Raw genomic sequence first — 25,035 nt, forward strand, 5'->3', positions numbered from 1 at the left:
TCATTCTGTCTCTCCTTTGACCCTTGCTAAGAGTTTTATAACTGACTTACACCTTACATGACCTAATCCTATCCCATTCTGACTCTACTGCTGAATGGAATAAACAGCCAACCTTTGAAAATATATACTTTCTGTGGTCACAAAGTATGTAGAGCCATTTATTATATTAATTGGAATGACTGTAAGAAGTAGACATACACTGTGTGCAGTGGCTCGCTGTAAATCCAAGCACTTTGGGAGGCTGAGGTGGGAGGATCACTTGAGCCCTGGGAGGCTGGGGCTGCAGTAAGCTATAAGTGCACCACTGCACTCCAGCCTGGGTGTCAGAGCAAGACCCTGTCTCAAAAAAAAAAAAAAAAAAAAAAAAAAAAAAGAAAAGAAAAGAAAAGACAATAGCAAACTTAGTGTTCAATGGCTAAAGGATGGCTAAAAATGAATAGTCATTTCCTCTCCATCACCTTTCTGGGGAGGATGCATCTTATAATGTCAGAAGAACATGGAAGTACATTTGTAGGGATGTATTCACAGGATTTAATAACACTTATTGGTTTGGAAATAATGGTGGCTAAAACTCGCAAGTTAATCTTTAAGAACCTATAATTTCACTTTAGGTGGAACAAAAATGGAGACAACAAAGAAAATGTAAAAAAAAAAAAAAGATACCTGTCATACTGTTGGGAGTCATAGGTTAGTAATCATTCTGGATCCCTTTTTTCACTGACATCTCCTACAAAGAAAAAATACAAAAAAAAAAAAAATCACAGATTACACTCTGCATTTTCCATAATGGTTTTGTTCCAAACAATATCATATGCATTAATCACCTTGAAGCAATATTTGTTACTCTCAACTCAGAACTGGGGACATTGAAGCATAGGTGGGCTACGTGATATGTGTAAATTTGTAAGACCTCTTAATTTTCATCTCAGGGTTCCTTCTATAAACATGTTTTAAAAATACATTTTTTTTCAAGGTCAAATTTTTCCATCTCAGCTTTTGAAGACAGCTACCAGCCCACTGACTTGCTGTTTATCCCAAGAGTGGCTAAGATGTATTAGCATCTCTAATCTAGATCTTGCTTCTCCAGGTGTGGTCTGTGGGCCAGCAGTCTCGGGATTGCCTGAGAGCTTGTGAGCAATAGAAAATTTGGGCATCCTCTTAGTCAGAATCTGCATTTGGACAAGACCCCCAGGTGATTCATGTGCACTTGAAAGTCATAGACACACTGCCCTAGAGAACTGAATCCATATTCTCATCTGCCCATTTATGACTTGTCCTCATCAGAACTGAACTCCCCCGCTCACCACTACCTTAATGAGATCCAAAAGCAACAGAGAGACTTGGCCCTCAGGCTGGGGATGGAGGCCTGGTGCGCGTCAGTGACCAGAGGTGCCCTGACCCAGGGAATAATGCCGAGGAAGGCCGCACACAGACGGATGACACAGATGGACACGGGCCGGTGATGAACCTGGGTCACAGCCCTTCAGCATATTGCTGGAGACAGATTAGGATTAGGTTTCTTTTTCTGGAGTGTGTTCTGTGGCCAGTGGTGGATGGTGGTAGGACGTTGGCTTAGGAATAGCACTGAAGCCTGAGGCATGGGCTTGAGGTCCAACGTTGTAATATACTACCAGCTGTGGGATCAGAAGTAATTTCAAAGCACTGGAAACACGATTTCTCCAAGTATCAGTAAGATGAGGAACTGATACTTGTTCTGCTTATTTCACAAGGCTGGTATTTCTGAGGTTTGAAGATGATGTGAGTGGAAGTGCTGGGTAATCTATAGTGCACTGTGCACATGAAAGGGAGGAACAATCTTGTTAAATAACTGGTTGGAGAAGAAGAAGGAGGAGGCAGAGGAAGTGTGTGGATTATATTTACAACGCACATTTATACATAGCCATTCATGCTCTGTCTCCACATCTAATGCTGCAGCAATGACTTCAAACCTCGATCATACTTCTTGTCCCATTCTGTGGAAATTACATGTTTACATGGCTGCCTTTCCCACCACACTGTAATCTCTTTATGGCAGAGACTGCCTTTCTCATGTGTATATCTTCTACACTGAGCAGAATGTCAGATACGTAACAGGTACTCAACAATATATGTTGAACAACTAAATAAAATAAGATGAATGAAGTTGACATAGCGAAGTGTAAGCTGCCAAATTGGCATCTGATGCAGGGGATGAGTAATCACTGCTAGGAAAATGCATTCTTGCCTCTGATTAGCTCATCAAGGATCTCTACCACAAGCCCTTTGTCCCATCCTTATTCGCCTGTCCAGCAGTGTTTTGAGTGAGAGGCACCAGGTTCTGAGATGCCTTAGGTGAGAGCACAGGTCGTATCTACAGTATTGTGGGTCCTGACCCTGTTGTTCCTCTTAGAAACCGCGCTGCCATTAACCTCCCCCTCCCAACCCATGGAAGCTGCCATGTTTTCACGTGCTACCACTCCTGAATATTCTAAAGAGGTGGAGGAACTTGGTTTGAACTGTGCCCCACCATAGTGCCCCACCTCTGGCCAAACTGGCTCAAGACTTGAAGTGGACTAATAAGATGATTTTTCAGGATGAAAGAAAGGGAGGGAGTGAGGGAGAGACAGAGAGATTTTATCTAGTTCCTCTCTAGGGACATAATTTATCAGAAGTTAAAACTCTAAAACTGAGACCCTATCTCTCAGCCACCTGGAAAAAGTCCATTTAAAGGTGAGAGAGAGGATCCATCTGACATTCACAGAGAGCCTGAAGTGGAAGGAGAAAGCCGTGGCGCCTCTCGGCTCTTCCTGAGGCCCAGCTGTGTCCTCTTCTGCCCCTCCAAGGATTTGGCTACTCAGTCCTTCCTTGGATGCTCTCAGTAAAATATTACCCTTTTTACAATAAGCTAGTTTGACTCAGGTTTCTGTCACTTGCAACCAAAAGAATCCTGACTGATAATATTAAGATACAACATTAATACAAACGTGTCAGCATAGTTTTGTATGCTTTTTATTGTCTAGAAGGCAAAGCTATAAAATCCCAGTTATGTCCTTGTGATATCATCAGTTAAAAATATCTTCATTTTCAAAATTCCAATTGAAAAGGCATATGAACTACAGGCAATTATTATGTGTGGGGCAGAAAGCACCTAGGAACAGGGAAAAAAATCTTAATTCTTATTGAGACTTTAAAAAGTGTTATCACCACAAAATTTGGTACTAATGTTTTCTTTTTAGTACTATTTTCCTTCAAGCATAGTACAATTTAGTACTTTAGTATTTTAGTGCTACTATTACTATATAACAGAAATAGTATTACTAATAATATTAATAGTATACTAGTGTTACTTTTACTGTAGTACTTTGGTATTATTTAGTATTTAGTAGTATTTAGTACCTTTTTCCTTCAGTGAGCTCTAGAGTTTTCAATGTAATTCAAGTAAAGCTTCTAACAATCCCTCAGGGAAAGCAGGCCTCCCTTCCTGGTCTCCTATCCTATGTGGTGAGTGTTGGTAAAGTGCTCTGTACTGAGGAGGGGAATCCCAAGATGGCCCTTTCCACAGCCATGGCAGAGGCCCGGAGCTCACCAGCAAATCATGGGATCAAAGGAGAAAACAAAGTCCAAAAGCACTTAAAGTAAAGCAAGGTGAGTTTCTTTACTTGCCAGGAAGGAAACAAGCACAGTGAAGGGCTTTGTAGGTCAGGGAGGAGGAAGGGTCAAGGACTTGATGGGTGAGAACGGAGTGGCTATGCTAATGAAGGATTGATACCTAGCACCTGTGTGTCATTCATTAAAACATGCCCTGTTTTTTTCTGGTCAAGGAAGTGTTTTCAATTAGATCCAGTGTGGGTCGGTGTACCACGGCCCTTCAAAGTCGATGGTCCTTTAACCACTTCAACAGTTCAGCACCAGGGGAAGGGAAATGCCATCCCATTTAGTCTTCTAGGCAAGTGCTACCCAAGTGGAGAATATTCCTTCAACATAGGTCATTCATTTGTTTGGTTATCGTGAGGCCTTGGTTGAGGCTACTCTGTTCAGGTTTTGTTCAAAGACAACACTGTGGCCTGTCCACAAGCAGCTTCTAAACTAACAGAGGGAGAGAATTGCACCAAATAAGTGCAAACGTGTATACAGGTTTCACCTTACCCGTCTCTTCAGAGTGGTCTGGGGCCATGAGAGAAGGAAAGGTTATTTCTACTTGGGCTTATTTGGGGAGGATTTTGAGTGGAAGTGACCCCAGGCCTTTAGGCCCTTCTTTTAAATAGACCTCTCCCCAGGTTATGATTTAACCCTTTGTTCTCATCCTTGTGCTCCTAAGGCCCATGGACTACTCTGAAAGGAATGAGCTCCATACAGAAAAATTGGGTGGCGACTTTACGTTACGCAGGTTTTAAGCAGGGGTGTGATATGACCCAATGTGTGTTTTTAAAGCTTTACAGCAGCTCGTGGGTGGAGAGCAGACTGGTCAGGCCACGGAAGGTCCAGAAGAGAGAAAAAGATGCTGGAATTTGAGTTGAGGTGGTGGAGATGGTGAGAGGCCTAGGTGTTTAAGTGCCATTTAGGAGGTAGAAACAAGACTTGTGAAGAATGTGATACAAGCATTTAACACTGGGATAAACACTGCGGATGCAGATAGGTTAAGATTGGAGCCTCTCTGCCCTCAAGGAATTTACAATTCATTTTATAAGCTGGTTGGGAAGGAACAGCTAAAAATAAAAGTCACAGATGCCATGTGCCAAGGGGTGGTGCTGAGAATCATGCAGGTGGAGCCTTCCTCTGCCAGTTCTACCCGTTCTCAGCCCAGCGCTGTATCCCTTAAATAAAGCTCATTCCACTCATTGGAAGAGTAGAAAAGCAGGCATTCACTTCTCAAACACAAAAAATGCGTTTGTATTTTAAAAATACAAATGATGGTAAAGTTATTATTGAATCCTCTGAAACTGAAAAGTAAATGGAATTATTATCAACACTTAGTAAATAGGTCCAGGGACTTTGGAAGGCCTTGGGCTCCATGCCACACTGTGAACTGTCGTTGCTGCTAATTACTCTAACAGCAACTTGGGCAGCATGGACAGAAATATAGCCTGTAGCTGGGCACTGTGGCATGCACTTGATACTCTTAGCTACTTGGGAGGCCAAGGTGGGAAGATTGCTTGAGCCCAGGAGTTTGAGACCAGCCTGGGCAACATAGTGAGAACTTGTCTCAAAAAAAAAGGAAAGAAAGAAAGAAAAGATAAAAAGAAGGAAGAAAGAAAGAAAGAGGAAGAAAAAGAGAAAAAGAAAGAAAGAAAGGAAGGAAAGAGCCTGTAGGACGTTGGTCAGACCACATGTGGGCTGCTACATTTTAAGAGGGATGTCTCATGTACAGTATCCTGGCCGATGGAAAATATATCTTAAGGAAACATTGAAGGAAACCTAGAAAAGGGAAGAGTCGCATGAGGGGTAGAGAGTGGTCTTCAAATATCTGAGAAGCTGTCACGTGGAAGAGAGTGCAGGCATGTTCAGTGGACAGAGGACGGGTGGAGAGATGCTTGGAGACTACTGAGGGGCCTTTCCCTGCCCTACCTGACATCTAAGAAGATACATGTCTCGTAGGCTGGGGCAGCCACACCGAAGAACAGTCTCTTTACCTTGCATTGCTTTTTGCTCTCAGGGCATGTTAAGCCCCTCTTGAGAAGACCTGGGTCTTTAAGCTGCAATGAAGTAGGCGCCGTGTGTATGAAATGGCTCCAGGGACAAGCTAAAATCCTGCTCCACGTCCCTCACTCCCTTCAAATTCTCCTTTAAAGCTTCATTCTTTAGCTGAGTGATCTCAGCTATTAGGGAGTGTGCTCTCCTCAAGAAATGTAATGAAAAATTTCATTTCCATTTAATTATATCACTTGCCCCTCCCCTTGAAAAATGGGCAAGTGATTTGGTATATATTTTCAGAGGGTTCACAGATACTTTACAGGTGCAAAATCTACTCACAGCTGCCATATTACGCTTTGGCTATGGACTTGATCAATCTTAAAATGCAGATCGCTAATGGAAAAGATATAAGTTGATGTTAATGTGATCTAGTGAATAGAATGAAAAGGAGACACAAGAGCTATTTTTGATTGGGAGCAAAGAGAAGAGAACCTACAAGCAGTAGATTCCTTTGTGGGTGGAAGATGAGTTTCTAAAAACAAGCCTGGAGGCTGAAGAGGAATCCATCAACCCAAGGATCTGGTATAGGGCTGTCCCATTAACCCCATCAGACACCAACTCAGGCTTTAGATCATTCAAAATGAATTCCTCATGAAGCCCACTCCTGCAAGGCTTAGGTGAAGAGCCAACCTGTAACTCAGGGACAGAAGAGCTGAACAAGAGGGATAAAAGATGTGTTTGAAGGCACTGAAGAGCCTGTGATTAATTACACCTGTATGAGGGAACCCAATGGTGATACTTGAGTTTGGCTTTGGGAAAATGAGCTGGGATTTTTTTCCAGGCAGGGGATGAAAAGCATGGCTCAGAAGCACCAAAAGAGTAAACGGTATGTGATTGTAGGAGCGGGGCGGGAAGTGACTATGAATGACACTGCAAATGCAGTTTCAGGCCAGATGGTGAATGGTCTTGAAAGAATTGCTGTGGAACTTGGGCTTTATCCTGTGAAAAATGGGGAGCCCTGGAAAGTCTTTAGGCAGTGATCCAGTGTGAGAAAGGCAGCCCTGCTGCAGTGTGGAGGAGGCCTGCTTGGGAGGGTCACCCTTTGGTGGCACCTCTTTGAGTGGGATCATTACTATTAGGTTGATGCAAAAGCAATTGCTGTTTTTGCCATTACTTCTAATTGCTTTTGTTTTTGCACCTACCCAACACTTTCCTGTCTCAGTATTCAAGGTCACAAGGCTAGACCAGTGCCAGAGAGAACACCTGAACTCCTTCTTGTAGAATTCCAGCGCGCTTGCCCTGACCACACACCTTTGTCCCCTTGCGTTTCCTTTCTCTGTATCGAAACTACAGCACTGAAGGGACATCTGTAAAAATCACTCCATGAAAAATCTTTCCACGTAGACCTGGTGAGTCATTGTTTATCCAACCTGTGCACTGAATCAAAACATGCTTCCCCTCACAGCTCATCAACCTTTTCAGAGGAGAGGGGTCTGTGGCCTTTTCAAACTGTCTTCCTTAGTTTTTCTTCTCCGTGGCTGTCTCAGGAGGAAGGATAGCAGAGTGTTATGCAGCCTGATGTATCAGATGATGAGATTTAACAGGGCTCATCTGTTAATACTTCAGCAGGTGCTTCCTGGGCAGCCCAAGGAAGCCATGACTAACTGGGTTGGGGGCTGTGGGTTGGGGAACCTTCATTAGAAATTCTCTTGGTTCATTTTAAAAGGTCAGACCCCTGAGTGTTATGTTATTACATACCCTAGCCTGAGACCATTAAAGCTGGGAAGACCTTCAGAGAAGGACACATCCATCTTCTCACCTGGCATTGAGCAAACGTGACAGATGCAGAATCAGTGGATGCGCTAGATTTCCTACGAAGTTGCCGTGTAAGAGGGGGGCATAGCTTGGGGATGTGTCTTGAAGTTGTGTTTAGGTAGCAAGCAATTATTTTTATGAAGTTTACTTGGTATTGTGGGGTGCTGGGCATGACTGGAGTTCATGGGATGGGGCTGAGCCCCTCACCCCACCCTGTTCCCACTTAAGCCTTCTCACAGCTCTGTCTGTGGCATCTGGAAGCACAGCTGAATAAATGCAAATGGCTGTCCCCCCAGGTGGTCTGCACCCCATGCTAGGAGGGCAGTGAGGTTGTGGATCTCTTAGGGGTAAAAGTGGAGTTTCCCCTTCTTTTCCTCTTCCCCCTCACAGGAGGAGAGGGAGAGCTATACATCAAACCTTTGACCTTGGCATTTGGGAAATATTTTAAAGAACAAGTCCAATCCCAGGTATGGAGGAAAGGCTCCTGGACTGGGCATCATTACAGATGGTTTTGGGTCTCAGTTTAGTAGTTTGGGGATCATGGACAAGTTCCTTTAACTCTCCAAGCCTCATTTGTAAAGATAAATCACAATTCCTGCCCTCTCAGGGTTATGCTGAGGACAAAAGGAATTGGAAAATGCCTGTAAATTTAAAAGGAGAACACAAATGTAATGTATTGGGAAACTTCTTTATTGTTATAGTCATCATTATTATGATCTCCTCATCTCCTGGCCAGCCTCAATCATCCCACAGGCATGGGGAACTGAAGCTCTTGCCTGGTCTAACTTCAAGGCTCCCTGAGGTCATTTAAAGACTCAAGAACAGTACAGAGTCCACCTCCCCAGATGCCATCACCACTAAGATTAAAAGGTGAAATTGCTTCTCTTTCACCCGCCATTCTCCTCTTGCAAGGCTGAATTTTACCTTTTGTGAAAAATTTTTTTCCCTTTCAACGTCACTTTGCATGTTCATTTAACCTTGTTATGGGGAGTAAGAAAGTTTGGACACAGAAATAAATTTGTTCCCAAGTCTATAGCATCCTAAGTGCAGCCCCGGTTGTCCTTCCCCGAGGCCTTTGCATTTAAATATTAAATCTAGGACCCAATGAAGTGAATAAATAATGGTTGAATTTCTCATGATAGGAATCAGTTAAGAACTCAAGTAGGAGAACAGAGGCAAGGTGTTTTCAAATCATACCACACTGTGATCCACCTTTTGTATTCAGTAAAACTAACCCTATTTGGGAATATAGTATCAAAAAATCAGTAAGAGAAAAAAAACATGAAAAGCTAGTGTAGTTAGACTGGGCATGAGGCTACAGGGGAACATAAGACTCTGACTTAGTAAAAATGTGGAAAACTAGTGAAAGCTCTGTCAGTCCCGTAGCCCAGGTATTAATCTGAGTGGGTCACCTCTTGGAGGGGAAGGCAGTCAGAGTCTCTCCATTGGGTGTGGCAGGAGACTCACGCCCCACATAACAGACTTTAGCAAATGACTGTTGAATGGCAAAGCTATACTTTTCATTTTCAGATTTTCAGGCAGTTTCTGTAAGCGTTTTACCTTTGGGAAGGGAGATAATTCAACCAGGGTCTGTGATTGAAACTGAGCTCCATTTGCTGTTGCTAATATTTCTTTCTGTTCTTAGTAAAATAATTCACTTTTACTTCCACTCCACCCACTCTCTCAATTCAAGTTCAACAATCTCATTCTAGAGTTCACTCTACTCTTTATGTTAGTCAACATCCAGGCCAAATCATCGTCCTCTTCTCTCTCTTCCCCTTCACCTCTCCTTTTTCCACCTCTCTCCCAGGCAATGTCACCATGGCATGTTGCAAAGAGCATTGGCCTCGCCACTTAAATATGGGATACTGAGTCAGGAGTAACCATTCCCAAAATGGGAATAAGGCCATACATCTCAAAGGCGACATTGGGCTAAGTGAGACGTGCGTACTTAATCAATGGTAGTATTCTACACCCTTCTCTGCTGGGTTCTGGGGCTACAAGCAGAGTAAAATCTGATTCCTGTGTTGAGGACTAGGTCAGCAGTGGTAGAGGTGGAGTGGGCCTTAAACAAACGTAGCCCCCTGCAAATCTAAAAGCATCAACTACATCTAATTTATTGTCACATTGAGTGAAACATGGAGCACTTTTAAGCCAAATAAGGTAGTGATTAAAAGTAAAGAAGAAAACAGCCAGTAAAAGTTTTATGAGACCAACCTGAAAGGACCAGCTTGGCCACCTGCTGTTTATAGTGTAGTTTCCTTATGGCTGTCTTTCTCTACAGGTGGCCTATCATCTCTGAACACTCCTGAGAAATGGAAGATAGTCTCTTAAGAGGGCAGCCCAGAGGTAGTTTGAGGAAACGTCTGACAGCAGGAAAACACTTCAACAGATGCCCCTTTGGCCAAAGCATGCTGTTAAAACTGACTCTAGTGACACCTGGTGGAGAGTAGGGTAACTTCTCCCTGCTAAAGAAAGGCTCTATGTGTGTGTGTGTGTGTGTGTGTGTGTGTGTGTGTGTGTGTGTGTTGTGTGTGTGTGTGTGTGTGTGTGATGAACGGACTGGAAATACATTCATCATGTCAGAGAAATTAACTCCTAAGGAATGAGGGTACCATGCAAAACCACGAGATGCCAGAACATATAATTGTGGTTAGGTGACTCACTGAGACACATGCATGAAAAACAACAAACAAGAATGTGAAAATAAAACATTAAGACTGCAGCAAATGATTTATTACTGATTTTTAAAAAGAGTTTGATAACGAGTAAGACAGTAACAAACAATCCACTCCCTCCCGCAACCCTGGATGGCGTCATAAGAAAAGACTCTAGTACTTGACCACTTGATAGTATCATCTGAAATTTAAAAGAAAATTCAATCTTGTCCCAGGGAGACAGTGTCTCTCAGTCTGAGTCAGTGCTCTGCTGCCTCTGGAATCTGCAGTGAGCTCCTTCAGATTTTTATCCCTAGGATAAAAATAATAATCTTCCTAAATGGGATGTTATGAAGACTGCTGTGCTCCTAAAATTCCCTTGAAGATGAAAATAAAATTATCCTAATAAATATAGTTATAACTGTTCACTACTTCTTCAATGTCAAATGGGGGTCAGGGAACATGGGGCTACATTGCAAAGCTCTTGCAGAAATTGACTTCAGAAACTTTGTCTCCATTCTCACTCATTAGATTCTTTTTTTTTTTTTTTGAGACAGAGTCTCGCTCTGTTACCTAGGCTGGAGTGCAGTGGCATGATCTCACCTCACAACAACCTCTTTCTCCTGGGTTCAAGCAATTCTCCTATCTCAGTCCCCTGAGTAGTTGGAATCACAGGCACAAGCCACCATGCCTGGCTAAGTTTTGTATTTTTAGTAGAGCCAGGGTTTCACCATGTTGGCCAGGCTGGTCTTGAACTCTTGGCCTCAAGTGATCTGCCCATCTCGGCCTCCGAAAGTGCTGGGATTACAGGCGTGAGCCACTGCATTCTGTCACACATTAGGTTTTTGTTTGATTCTGCTTGGTAAAGGTTCTGTTGGCTCTTTATCAGAAATTCCAGTGGTTTTCTGTGAGGTGTCAGGTGCATGGTATAGCACACAGAGCCTGAATTTGTCTTTCAACAGTGTGTATCAAAGGTGATTTTCAGGAATGCACCAGAGCAATTTAGTTCAAATTTGCAAGAGTTAATCCATCCTACGTGGAACACTAAATGATAATTTAGGTCATCATTATTATTATTTGATGAAGTCTTGCTATGTTGCCCAGGCTGGTCTCAAATTCCTAGCCTCAAGCAATTCTCCTGTCTCAGCCTCTATCATTATTGTTTATTATTTTGAAAAATCACAGGAGCCTTGGTTAAGGGTTGTGTCAGGGAGCTGGGATGGGTAGATCTGGGTAGGAAGGTTATAAAGGAAAGAAGCCCCTCAAAGATGCTAACTAGTTCTAATTTTCTTTTAGCTTCTCCCCTGCTAATATTTAAATTCAGAATGTGTATTTCCTGCAATGCGATGGCTTGAATGCATGATCCTGCCATGCAGTTGTGTGCAGTTGCGTGCACATGCAGAATGTGCGCAGTTAAACTATACCTGGGGAAAGTCATGCTGTAACAGAAATTCCCAACTTTCTCAGTGTATGCCACTCTTAGTGTTTCAGTAATACTTTTTACAGTGACCCTTGGTCAAAAGAAATACTTCAATGCCCTGTTTATGAAGTTATGAGGTCCAAACAGCTTGATAGTTGGATTTGCATGGTGTCTGACAGTTGTTTCTGGGTTTCTCTCAAAAATTAAAAACATCCCACTGTATTTCTGTGGGGTTGCTGTGGTACCCAAGGTACTCCGGTAGAGATTTTGGGAACTACGGCTCTAACAGCTTTGAAAATCAGTGAAAAGTCTACAAGTGTGATTTGCATTATCTCTTTCACCCCCCACTCTTTGTGAGACCATGGCCACAACATTTCACCTAAAGGTGCCATTTAAAAGTTTCACACAGCCAAGTGAGTCGGCCTGGCTTACCACTGTGGCATGGAGAATATGAGAAAGAGACACAGAGTGAAGTCTTAGCAGGATTTAAGGCAGCCCTGGGAATAAATCAGGCTTAGTTATTATTCAGTAGTTTACTAAGCCCACATCATATGGGGAGGCTATGACGAAGAACCTAAAAACTAAAAGAACACAGCCCTTATATCATCTGATAAGAGGATGCAATAGGTCAGATTATCACTGGGAATTACACGGATGCCAACCATAGCTGAGGAGCTGGCTAGATACTGAACACTTCACATTCTTAGGTAAAAATCACACAAATAAGCACAAGATGTTCAACATGTTGGAAGAGTTGTATGAATTCATCAATAGATGAATAAATGACCAGTTGCCTGCATTCCAATTCTGTTCTGCTTCTGACTTACAGGTAGGAATGAGCTACCTATAGCATAAGCTAAACTAGTGTCTTTCAAACTTTAGTGAGCATGTGAAGGGCTTGTTAAAACCAACTGCGGGGCTCCATTCCCAGAGTTTCTGATCCAGTTAGTTTGGGGGTGCCTGAGAGTCTGCACATCTAAGAAGTTCCTAGGTGATCTGGACATACTTTCCAGGGCCCACATGTTGAGAACCACCAGCCTGATCCATTTAAGAACATGTTGGAGGAACTAAGGAGCCATCCTGGTAGGCTATACTCACTCAACACATGGCAGGCACCCCCACCTCTCCATCCTGACCAGCACATGGTTAGCCTTCTCTAGAACATTTCCAGCGAACGGCAGCTTACTCTGGCCAACACATCCAGTTCTGTTGGTGGACTGTGCCCACTGAGGGCCACTTGCATTTTAAATGGGCACAGCTGAATTTGGGACACTCAAGTCCTGTGGCACCAAAATGGCAATGTGACACAATGGGAAGGGGAGTGTACCAATTGGGCACTTTTATTTTGTATTTTCCAAAAGATTGGCTTTGCACTCTGCTTACTTGTAAGTATGGGCACAACCACAAAGGATGCAGAAAGGTTCTCAGTTCTCAAGGAGGGGTTTTCACGGCAGACTCATCTGAGGAGCTTTGCTCACTATCTCCAGGCCCGGGCCCAATAATGTGTACTTAGAAAAGGCCACTCAGGTGATTCCGTTGAGACCTTCTGCTCACGGGAGAAGTGCTTGAGTTTGAGCGTGGAGACAGGTCATCCTACTGTCACCTCTTAACCCTACAGCCATTTGCTCTGCCACTGCGAGCCCACATGTGTATGTCTCACTGTATTATGTCCGGCTCAACTTCCTCAGGCCTACAGAGAAATCTATTCTTGTCCCTCTTGTCACCCTTCCTTGGATGGTGGCAGTCATGGCCAGTGTGGCTTATCCAAAGCACATGGCCAATTAAAACTCATTAGCTAGGTGCTAGAGAACAGATCCAAAAAGGGGTACCTGCTATTGCACTAACAACCAAGTGCACCTTTCTAGTGGACTTCTATACCGAACCCTCCTCACCTGCCCCTTGTATTTATTTTCTTAGAGCAGGGTTCTCAAAGTGTGCAGACAGCAGAATCAGATCACTTGGGAACAAGAGAGCAATGCAGATGCTTGGCCTGTATCCCAGACCTAATGGGTTATAAACTCTGAAGGTGGGGTTTGAGGCCTGTGTTTCCAATGCATGCTTGAGTTTGAGAACTACCGCTTTATAGTTTTGGTGCACTCCCCTGCCCATCGCCACCAATTAGGTCTTCAAAAGGTGGGGACCACCCTCCTTCCTCCCCCAACAAGTTAGCACAGTGATCGGTGCATAGTAGGAACTCAAAAAACATTAGTTATTTCTTGAAGCGAGGGCAGCTGTACTGCCTGCTCACAAGAGTGAATAAACACTCCCTTGGCGTGCCACCTCTGAGAGGTTGCCAACGCTGGGTCTCAATTCTCTCCCATTTCTTATGGGTTGTATTTTCCATATTTACAAATCAGCTTTCCCTAAATCCTCTCCAAGATTTTTGCATTCTTTTCAGCTCAGGAAGCCAAAAACAAGATGGCATGTTTTAGCCAATGTCTGTTTCCTGCTAGGGGGGTGGGGGGGAAGGGCATTTCTGCATGATTCTTAAATTCCATACTCCCAGCATGGTGATTATTTTCCGAACAATAGAACCAGATTGCTGATTCATGTTCGGCTCACGGCTCCAAGCATTTTTTTTTTTTTTCCTGCCGTACTTGTGCCGATGCAACACAATAATGTTCTATTCATCCCTCTGAATTAGAAATGCCAGCAGCTCAGATATGCAACTGAAGAATCCCCCCTCCCCTGTGGCTTATTTAAAGCCTTCCCACAAATAACACATTTTGAAATATTAGATGGTGCTCACTTTGAGCCATTTGGCTTGGGCAAGGACAGTTAAACCTTATTTTTTTCTCAGCTGCTCCTTGCACAATGCCTGGCACACTGTCACTATCATTCTTAAACACTGTTTGTTGAGTGAATCGCATACCCTCTTCTTGAAGTTCAAGCCTTATCCTTCTCTTCTGCCCTGATATATTACAATAAGCCCTTTCTTAAGTGCAGAGAGAAAGTCCTGCTCTCACATTCAGAGGTTTGTATTTGGATCCAGCCAAAGAATGAGATTGACCTCAAGGTCTGATGATCCAGGTGGGCTCCAGCCAGCCCCATCCCAGTTTGCACACTGTCTGCAGCACCAGTCCTGCCACTGCTACAGCAGCGAGATCTTTGGCTGCCTCTCAGCACAGCTTTGCCAATGAGCAAGTGGGGTCATCTGTGGGGTTCTGTTTCCTAGCTGCAAAGTCAAACCAGGGGGACTCCTTAGTGCTCTGAAAGCTCTATGGTCAACCTGGCTTGCACATCAAAATCACCTGCGCATCTTTGGGGAAAAAAAAAAAAAAAAAAAATCCCAGTGCCCAGGTGCACTCCAGGCCAATTAGTGTTTGCAGCTCAGGCCTCAGTGTGTAAAGCGGCCTGGGTGATTCTGACGCGCAGCCAAGGTTGAGAGCCACTTAGGTTTACAGGCCCTAAAGTAGCCTCTAAAGTAGTATCCAGGGGTTTCCTGCAACTGCCCTTGCCCCTCCTCATCTCTGTTTAAAATGGCATTCCAACAGTTAGAATACGATTCCGCTGCTGTCACCCCTCTGCTCACAGTCCCACTGGCTCCCCCAAGGATCTGCAACATCTGCCTCTCTGTCTCTCCTCTCCCAGTTTCAGCTTCACCAACTCCTTCCTATTCCTCAAACATGTCCTATGCGGCCCCTGCAAGCGGGCCTTTTGTGTCAGGATGTTTCCTTGCCTGAAATGCTCATGCCTGCAACACCTGCTTGGGTCCCTCCCTCACCTCCATTAAGGGCTGAACACCTGAACTTCTCAGGGATGCCTATTTGAACATCCCAGTGCTGTCACCTGCCCCTTCCCTGGGCACTGCACTTCCCAATACCCCTTATCTTCCTCTCCTGTCTCTCTTTGCCGCAGTACTTAACGTCTTTTAACATGTCGTACATTTTACTTCCGTGCTTTGCTGCTGCTGTTGTTGACTGTTTTGTCTCCCTCTGCTAGGAAGTCAGCTCTATGGGGACAGGGATCTTTTTCGTTCTGTTTACCGATGACCCCAAGTGCTAACACAGTGTGCAGTTCATAGCAGGCCCTTAGTAAACACTTGTTAAATGGAGACCATCCTTGTTGGGGGTGCTGGGGATAGGTGCTGAATGGAGGAAGGGAGGCTCAGTGACACAAAAGGAGACAAATTTTCTCAAAAATGACAGATTTTGAGGAAACACTTATTAAATTCTAATTATGAGGAGTTGCCAGGCAATGTCTAGGTAAAAAAAAAAAAAAAAAAGGCACACGCTAGAGACAGGAAGTGGATGAGTGCTCAGCTAGGGCGGGGTAGTGGGAGTGGGGGATTGGTTTAAGGATGGGGAGTGACTGCTCATGGATACAAGGGCTCCTTTTGGGGTGGATGAAGGTATCCTAAAAGGAGATTGTGGTGACGGCAGTACATAAATGGCTGTAAATACACCAAAATCCACTGAACTATATATTTTCAATGGATAAACTTTGTTATATAAATTATGTCTCAATAAAACTGTTAAAAATACACACCTAACTGAAGCATCATACAAGGTGTTAAAGACAGAGCTGAAAAAGAAGTAGGCTATTATTATTTCCGGTCAGGCATATGGATTTTCTCTGGCTTGAGTTTTGAATTAGGAGTGAGAGAGAACCTTCCTTATCTCTCATTTGCTACCAGAGAAATCTATTTATTGGTAGAGAAATGTAACTGAAACTTCTTGATCAAGGCCTACCTCAAGAGCAATTTATTTGGATTAAATGGCTTTCCTTAATAATTTCCACATCTATCAAAATTCTGCAGTCTTTTCTAGGCCTCCAGGGCAGTTTTGGAAAACAAACAGCTACTTTGTATGAAACTGAACTTTGACACTTTTGAACTTATAATGCCAAAGAAAACTCCAGGCATGTTGACATCAGTGCCTACTGATGGGCAATTGCCCCACACAGAGCTCAAAGTGTCTGTGGCAGTGAACTGAGATGTTGCTTAGCTAGCAGCCCTGTGAATCTTCCTCCTGAGAACTCACTGATGTTATGGTTATCTAATAATATATATGGAACAATAACAGCACATTGCAGTGAAAATGATGCATGGTTACAACTCAATGAAGACCATTCTCCCTCTTCTGGGAGCTTAACAGCATACCTTGTTAAGCTGTGAAGGGGGAAACTTTCTTTCTGTTCTGCCTGTTTCTCTGCTCAAAATCTTGACACACGCCCACCAGTGCACAAAGGGTCTGTTTGAACAAAGGTCAGGAGGCTATCCAGAGTCCTGGCTTCAACCTTCTCTTTCGGGAATCCCTAAGATGTGAGCAACGTGGTGATATGAGAAGACTCTTGGGGACTGCTGCTGTGCGTCTGGAGAACTCCTGAGGAGGACACGGTCACTATGCCATCAATAATCAGAATGTTTGAAGGAATGGATAAGTTTTCTGCTCGTTGATGAAACAGAGGGCCAGAGGACTGAGAAACTTGTCCCTTGTCTGGGGACAAGCTGGCAAGGGGAAGAGTTAGACTGCCAACCCACAACAAGTGCTTTTAACTGCTGAGCCATTCTGCTTCCCACCTGCAAGGTGCACATCACTCAGCTGGGTGCCATGATGGGCGCAGAGATGACTAAGTCCCTCCCCTTTCCTTCTGACAGATATTCACTGGTAGAGGAGACAGGATGTGCACAAACAATTCTAATTAGGGGAGGCTGTATCTGTACTCTGTCAGAAGTGCAGAGGGCCATGAGTGTGTGTGGAAGAGAAAGAATAACAAAAAACCCAACTTTACAAACCATGGACACTCCACAGGTTACCACGCCTCCCCGCACAGGGATCATGCCAATTTTTCTCTGTCAAGATCCAGCTATAAACTGAGGGCCTGGTCAGGTGTGGTGGCTGATACTTATAATCCCAGCACTTTGCGAGGCCGAGGCGGGCAGATCACTTGAGGTCAGGAGTTTGAGACCAGCCTGGCCAATATAGTGAAACCCCATCTCTATTAAAAATACAAAAATTAGCCGGGTGTGGTGGCGCATGCCTGTAATCCCAGCGACTTGGGAGGCTGAGGCAGGAGAATCACTTGAACCTGGGAGGCAGAGGTTGCAGTGAGCTGAGATAGTGGCACTGCACTCCAGCCTGAGCAACAGAGCGAGACTCTGTCACAAAATAAAACAGAGGGTCTTTCATAATGTGGGTTATGTAAAGTATAGTTTATTGGGTTGGTATCATTTTGATCATGCAATCTGATGCTTGGACAGAATAGCTACATCAGCTTGTTTTAATTTCATTTGTACATGTGTCCCCAAAGATAGCATATCCCTTGTGGGAATTAAATGAGTTCATGCAAGAAAAGGGCTTAGGATAGTACCTTGCACATAGTAGGTGCTCAGTAAATGTGAGTTGTTATTGTTATGCATAGTTAATCCAAGGTTCTGGAGAATTGAGTACTGGATACTAGAGACCTAATTCCATAGTGTCCTGGTCATTTTGTTACACACCAAGAGAAGAGCTGGCAAGTGAAGTGTGTTCTTTTCATGGGGATGTCAAGAAAGAAGGCAGTGGAACACGCACTGAGTGCCACTGCTGCCTACGGAGAACTTGATTTACTTCATGCACTGGTTGTAGGGTTGCAGTTTTTGAAAAGGGCACGGTATTGATATTTGTCGGTGCGACATGATTTCTTATATAATAGCTGGTAACACTAGGAAAGGGTGGGATTTCTATTCTCTAGCATGATACTATGTAGAAGAGATTTAATGAGAGGATAACCGAGTCCTCTGGGGGCAGCAGCATTTGTATAACTGACTCTTTTCAGCAATTCTGCAACAATGAATAGCAATCATTTGACGTCTCTGTTGGGACTTCAATTAATGCTTTCCCAGTGAGAGAATATTTAAAAGAATATTTTCACAACTTACTTTCCCTCAAAAATATAGTTTTGATCCCAAAATGATAGTTTTTACAGGTGTCATTTGGGATGCGTCAGTTGTACCATCTCTAGAGTCAAGAAAAAGTTTATCATAAACAAGGCCCACTTAATGACTAATTTTTGTATATGAAAAGGAAAGACAGTGGATCTTGGTTATCAATTTGTATTGCTGATTTTACTTACTATAAACAAACATGAACCATTTCATTTTTCATGTAACCTGAAAACAAAGATTACCAGAGAAAGAGGAATTAACCTGTTTCTAAAATGCCAAAGAAATATTGTAGATCCCACATGAAATGCTTGAATGTGTTTCTGGAGTCACTTCTCAGCTCCATGGCAAAGGCCAGCTAGACAAAACGTGGATCTTGGCTTTAGAGTAGAATTCTACAACAAATGTAAAGAGTTTCTATTTGTAGTGTTCCATGAAATTGAGTACAGAAAAAAGAAAATAACAATACTTCTTTATGATGAATAAATATCTTAATCACCATACAGCTTACAAATGTGTGCACAGTTTCCTAAAAAGTAAGGATAGTAATGATGATAACAATAAAGGCAATAATAGCAATAGCAGCTAATATTTGTTGAGTGCTTGCTATGTTCTAAAGGGTTCTGGTAAGTTCTAGGGAAAATGCCAGGGATTCTGCTGCCTCCTTTATTACTCATATTACCAACATATGATGTAGGTGGTACCATCCACATTTTACAGTTGGGGAACTAAAGAGATGTGACGCCCTTGCCCAAAACCGCAAAAATTTTAAAGTGGGAGAGACAGGAAGCAAATCGTTTATGCTCTAAATCACTACACTTGACTGCATCTTGCAAGAATAATAATGATTACATGCATTTATATTGCCTTTTTACACAGTATTTTTTCATTTGATGCTTACAACCTCATTTTCTTATCTCTTTTACAGATGAGGAAGCTGAGGCTCAGATGTTAAATGTCTAAAGATAAACACTGGCATATGGGGAACTCAGGACCCAAAATGATGCCTCCTGACGCCGAATCCCAGCTTCTTTGTGAAGAATTAGAGCTTCCATCTTTTCTGAATGAAAGGCCCTAAGAATTTTCTACAATTTTTCTATGAGCAAAAATCACATCTATGGGATATACATACTTCAAAAATAAAGTTTATAGCTTAGAATATCAAGCAACTAAAATTTTAATATATAAAGCATAGGATTTGGCCAGGCTGAAACCAATTATTTGGAAAGTTTACTCTTGATGAGTCTGGAACTTTCTCACATGGCCAACCGTGTATCAGTTAGACACGTTACTTAAGTGGCAGGAAAACATTTCTTGTTGGATATGAGACATTTCTGAGTTCAGTAAAGGTTATGTGGTTTCTCAGAAAATTAGAACTTCTATTAATAATCAGTGCTCCATTTGATTGAGGATATTATTCCTATTACTTTGAGGTCAAATTTATAAGAATGAACCCTAACAGTATTCTTAGAAATTTGACCTCAAAGTAATAGGAATAATATTGGGTAGTAGTGTGTACAAATGAACTGCCCTTAAACCCCAACCCCATGCATTGAGCTATCAGGCTCAATCCTGTATTGATGCTGCTGGAGACATTTCTAAAGGGATTACAAATGAACACTCCTCTAATAAAGAAAAAATTCTTTTCTCGAAAAGCCAAGAGATATCTGGAAATTTAGGACATCCGTAGTTGTTTAAAAGAAAGGGTTGGAATAGTACAATGAATAAAGCTGGCTAGCTGCCATTTATAAAACTACTGAGTTTGTGACCCAAAAGCTGGGTGCTAGTTTGCTACCTGTTGTCCCTCAGCTCCAGATCCACCCTTCTTTGTTCTGTTCTGTGATGCTGGGGTTGGGATGTGGCTATTTCCCAGAGTCCCTTGCCAGAGGGTTTTCTACTCACTGGAAGAGGACTGGAAGGTGAGGAGAAGGAACTTCCTTCCCTTTCTTTTTCATGCCCCAGGAGCATCCTCCAGCAGTCGCTGTTGACTGGAGTATGGGTCTCTTTCTACATTTCGCTCAGAGGTTCTAGCAGCAGATGGTTGGCTTCCTTTCTTACTGGTCCAAGCACCAGCTCCACAGGACTGCTCCCCTAAGTTCTTAGATACTACTAATTTCATCTCCTCTTTTTGTTTCTCAACTCATGGTGACAGCTACTTCTTACAACTGGGTTACCTCAGTGTTCCTTTTTGCTCTCTTAGTGCTCCAATTCCTATATAACAACCAATTCCCTGAACTAAATCCTTCTGTTTGAATTACCTAGTGTGATTTTGTTTCCTCTCTGGATCCTGACTGTTGCATGTCAGTGATACACTTGCAAAAGTGCAGTAGCAGAAACAACACCATTGAAGTAATTCAAATGTGTTTCTGCTAAGCGTGAGTAATTATTTCCAGCAAAGAGCTGTGTGAGAAATGATAAGGCCCAATCCAAAGGATAGTAGAGTAGAAGGCTTCAAAGGATCAAACTTTTAAAAATTATTGGTTTTTTTGCATAAGAATGATTCCTGATCACCTTGGAAATGTTTGAAAACAAAGTATAAAGGAGAAAAGAATTAAAACCCACCCTAGAGTTAACCACTGATACTTTGGCATATTCTTTCTGATCTTGTCACCCTTATACTTCCAGTGATTTAAGATAATAATTATTTTAAACTCACCCTTGTTCTCTAGTATTTTCCCATGGCATTATGAAGAATTAGACTCTTAGAGTGATATAACCTTGCTACATTGCAAGAACACTTGTTCCTTCTACTTTGGGACTGGATCACTCTGGCCAGGGCTGCCTTATCTCTGACCCAGAAATTAAACAATCAATGGGTAAGGCCACAGGCTCCCATCTCTGGTATATCTGTTATACCGTCTCAGTTGGGTTCATAAAGTAAACAAGAAATCTGTACACATTCAGGAGGAATACTTAGTACATTGTGAGCTGGCTCCAGGAGTGAGTCTACGAAAAATTTTGAAAGAATATAGAACTCAACAGTCTGCCCTATAAGGAGTGGCATGTTTGGACAGAGAGGTGCGACAAATGTCTGTGCTAATTACCCTGGTCTGCAACACATATTTCATATTTTGCTACTTCACTCACTCATTTATTCACAACTGCTATTAGGCCGGGGCAAAAGTAATGGCTGTTTTTGCTAGTATTTTCACATGGCAGCATGAAGAATTAAACTCTTAGAGTGATATAATCTTCGCCATTACTTTTGATGGCAGAAACTGCAGTTACTTTTGCACCAACCTAGTACCAGAGTATCTACCAAAGGTGAAGGCAAAGCACTGTGTTAGTTGCTGGGCACACAAATAAGACATGACTGTTGGTTTTTTTACACAAAATTCATAGCTAGAAGAAACATAAATCCAGAAAGAAGAAATTAAAAGATCAAGTACATATATCATCATGTCACTTTTCCTAATTAATAAAACATCCTAGTATTAGATGCATTTGTTCTTGGCTAACTCACAGGTATACCTGTCACCAACTCCCTGGACCCCTTGAGAAGTCTCCAACTTTGAGATCTTCTCATAGCTCGGAGATAGTATTGACTGCCTGTTGGTGCAATGTTTCAGTCTCCATCTGCCTTAAGATTATTTATCAGGTAGAAAACAGATATAACCATACATTATGCTCCAAGTAACATAGCATTGAAATGTATGAAGTGCCGGGCATGGTAACTCATGCCTGTAATCCCAGCACTTTGGGAGGCAGAGGCAGGAGGATTGCTTGAGGCCAAAAGTTCAAGAGTAGCCTGGGCAACACAGTGAGACCTCATCTCTAAAACGTTTTTAAAATCAAATTAGCTGGGCACAGTGGTGTATGCCTATAGTCTCAGCTACAGGAGAGACTAAGGCGAGAGGATCCCTTGAGCCTAGGCATTTGAGGCTGCAGTGAGCTATGGGTGCATCACTGTACTCCAGCCTGGGCAACAGAGTGAGATCCTGTCTCTTAAAAAGAAAAAGAGAAATACATGAAGTCAAACACTGTAGAAAATTCAAGGAAAAATACATGGAAACACAATAATGGTGGTTTAACATACCTTATATTCCTTGAAAGATCAAGTAGATATAAAATAAGAAAGAATATCAGAATAACATTACTAATGTTAATCTAATCAGATACCAAATTTCACATCTGAAAAAGAGAATACTGCAAAAAAAGAATAATTATAGCATGTGACCAAAGGCGATAAAGAAACTTTCCAAGAGTAGAAATAGGTAGAAATGTGACAAAACAATGTCCTCAAAATATACTTAATTAGAAACTAAATAGAAAAAAAAAAGACAATCAGACACATACAAAAAGAAAAACTGCAATTACCTGGAAGCCAAGAAAATTATCTCCGAAACAACTTTTTGTCAAAGAGTAAATAGAAGCCTTATTGCTAGATATGTAAAGAGTAATTATGATCTAAATACCAAATGTGCAAACCTATGCGAGACCCTCAATGCTGTACTTAGTAAAGGTCTTAAATTAAATGTCATAGTTTTATACATTTTTATGACTTAAAAATAAATGAGTTAAGCATTTGCAGAAAAAAGACCACAGATAAAAGAAAGCTGAAAGAGAAGTTAATAGAAGTCAGAAAGCTTATAGGACTAGAAAACATTTTAACAGGCCTCATGTGTAAAGATATCCCAAAGCTGATTCTTTGGAAAGACCAAGAACAAAACAACAAATAAATGAACTAGCAGTTAACCTAGTGGAGAAAAAAGGGGAGAAATAACAAATTCACAAAATTAGGGAAAAGAAAGGGAATTAGTTATGTATGCTGAGTATTAGAATAACTTTAAGAGATAACTTTCAGTAACTGTGCAAATAAATTTAAAATCTTGATGAATTTTTTGATTTTCTTAAAAAACACAAAGTAGGAGAAAAGGCAAATTTGCATAGACTGAAAATCATGGCAAAAAAGTTAAACACTGTCAAGGAACCCTTCCTCTCCCTTCCCTGAAAATGCCAAATCCAGATGGTTTTGTGTGTGATTATTTCATAGATAAAAAATTATTTAAACTGTTTGAAAGCACAGGGAAAAAATAAACTTCCCCAATTACTTTTGTAAATCAGCATAATTCTGATACCAAAAATTTGGAAAAGACAGCATAAAAAAGAAATTTGCCCAGATGACTTACTTTAATTGAGACAAAAAATCTTAAATAAAATATCAGCAAATGACTCTTGGAAAAATTAGAAGAACAATACACCAGAAAAAATGGAATATTTCCAGGAAAGCAAGGATGAGTCAGTATTAGGAATGGTGAAGCTGCTAATCAGAGTAATAAGTCCACTGGATAAAAAAGCATTTGATCTCCTTGAAAGACGCTAAAATGGTATGTGATAATATTTACTGCTTATTCTTGGTGACTTAAAAACCCATAGGGAAGTAAGACTATATGAATGTTATCCTGAAAGAATATTAAATAAATGAAACATTTTGAACAAAAAGTAACAGGGAGAATTGAGCCCATCAGATATGAAAGCATAGTATAATGCCTTAGTAATTAAAACAGTGCAGTATTGGTGCATGAAAAGTTAGCAGATCAACGGAGCAGGACAGAAGTTCAGAAACAGACCTCAATATCTATGGAAATTTACAATATGATAAAAGCTGGCTTATTTAACTCCTAAAGATGAGATTAAACAGTAATCATCTAGAAAAAAATCAAAGTTGAATCTGTAACTCATACCTTATGCCTGGTTAAATACCAAGTATATGAAAAAAATTTAAATGTAACAAATAAAAGCCCTAGAAGAAACCACAAGAAATCTTTTCACAGCTTTAAAATGGAGGAGACTTTCTAACTATGGCACAAATCTAGAAACCACCCACAATCTCACTTCTTAAACACCTGTAACAACCATATCTTGAATGCCTATAAAAGGAGATATGTAAAACGCAAATGTCCATCAACAGGAACTAGTTAAATAAACCATCTGGGAATAAATCACCAACTGGAATGCTGTATAAATGTAAAAAAAGAATAAGAGAATGTTTATGGAATAATATGAAATAATCTTTAAGAAATATGGTTAAGCGAGAAAAGCAAAGTGCATAGCAGTGTACATGGTATGTGACATCCATATATACAAAGAGAAAGAAGAACATGAAAGGGTATCCAAAGAGTGTCTGTGGATAGACACAAAGAAACGAACAACACTGCCTATGAGGAGGGGATCTGGATGGTTAAAGGATGAGGTTTATTGCAGACCTTTCAATACATTTTAGATTCTGAACCATGTATAGAATTTGGTACCTATTCAAAAAGAATAAATGAATACAATACGATACAATACAGTGAATACAAATAAAGGTTAAAAAAAAAACAAAGGTGGAAAAATTTGAGGGAACACTCAGAGATACTGTACACTTTACAAAATTGCTGTGGAGATGAAATGCAATAACATAATAGAGGCATAAAATATATACGGTATAGACTGTTGTATGTCTATAAAAAAGTAACCATTTAGTCTTCTTTTCTACAAAGTGCAACTCTAGAGCAAAGGTTGCAAACTCTACTGCTTATAGGGGCTAGACATTCATTCATTCAACAGAGAGGTATCAAGTACCAGCCATGCCCCGGACAATGGAGATACAGCATTGAACAAACACAGGAAAAAAAATCTCTGCCCTCACTGAGCTTTTGATCTAGGGGGAGATGACACAGGCAGTT

At 41.6% G+C, this 25,035-nt stretch overlaps 1 protein-coding gene across 9 annotated transcripts in view; it reads right to left on the reverse strand.

Moving 5' to 3' along the window:
- Window positions 1-25,035, reverse strand: part of THRB (thyroid hormone receptor beta) — a 385,633-nt gene that overhangs the window by 111,920 nt on the left and 248,678 nt on the right. For 7 of the 9 annotated variants that reach the window (XM_033212808.1, XM_033212804.1, XM_033212810.1 and 4 more), the window contains one exon: window positions 664-727. The exons of the other annotated variants lie outside the window; for them this stretch is intronic. In XM_033212808.1, coding sequence (XP_033068699.1) covers window positions 664-685 — 22 coding nt within the window. In that variant the 5' untranslated portion in view covers window positions 686-727. The remainder of the gene's footprint in view (window positions 1-663; window positions 728-25,035) is intronic. 9 annotated transcript variants of the gene reach the window in all.

Source organism: Trachypithecus francoisi, unplaced genomic scaffold (genome assembly GCF_009764315.1).
Source record: "Trachypithecus francoisi isolate TF-2019V2 unplaced genomic scaffold, Tfra_2.0 Lachesis_group0, whole genome shotgun sequence".
Taxonomy (NCBI): Eukaryota; Metazoa; Chordata; class Mammalia; order Primates; family Cercopithecidae; genus Trachypithecus; species Trachypithecus francoisi.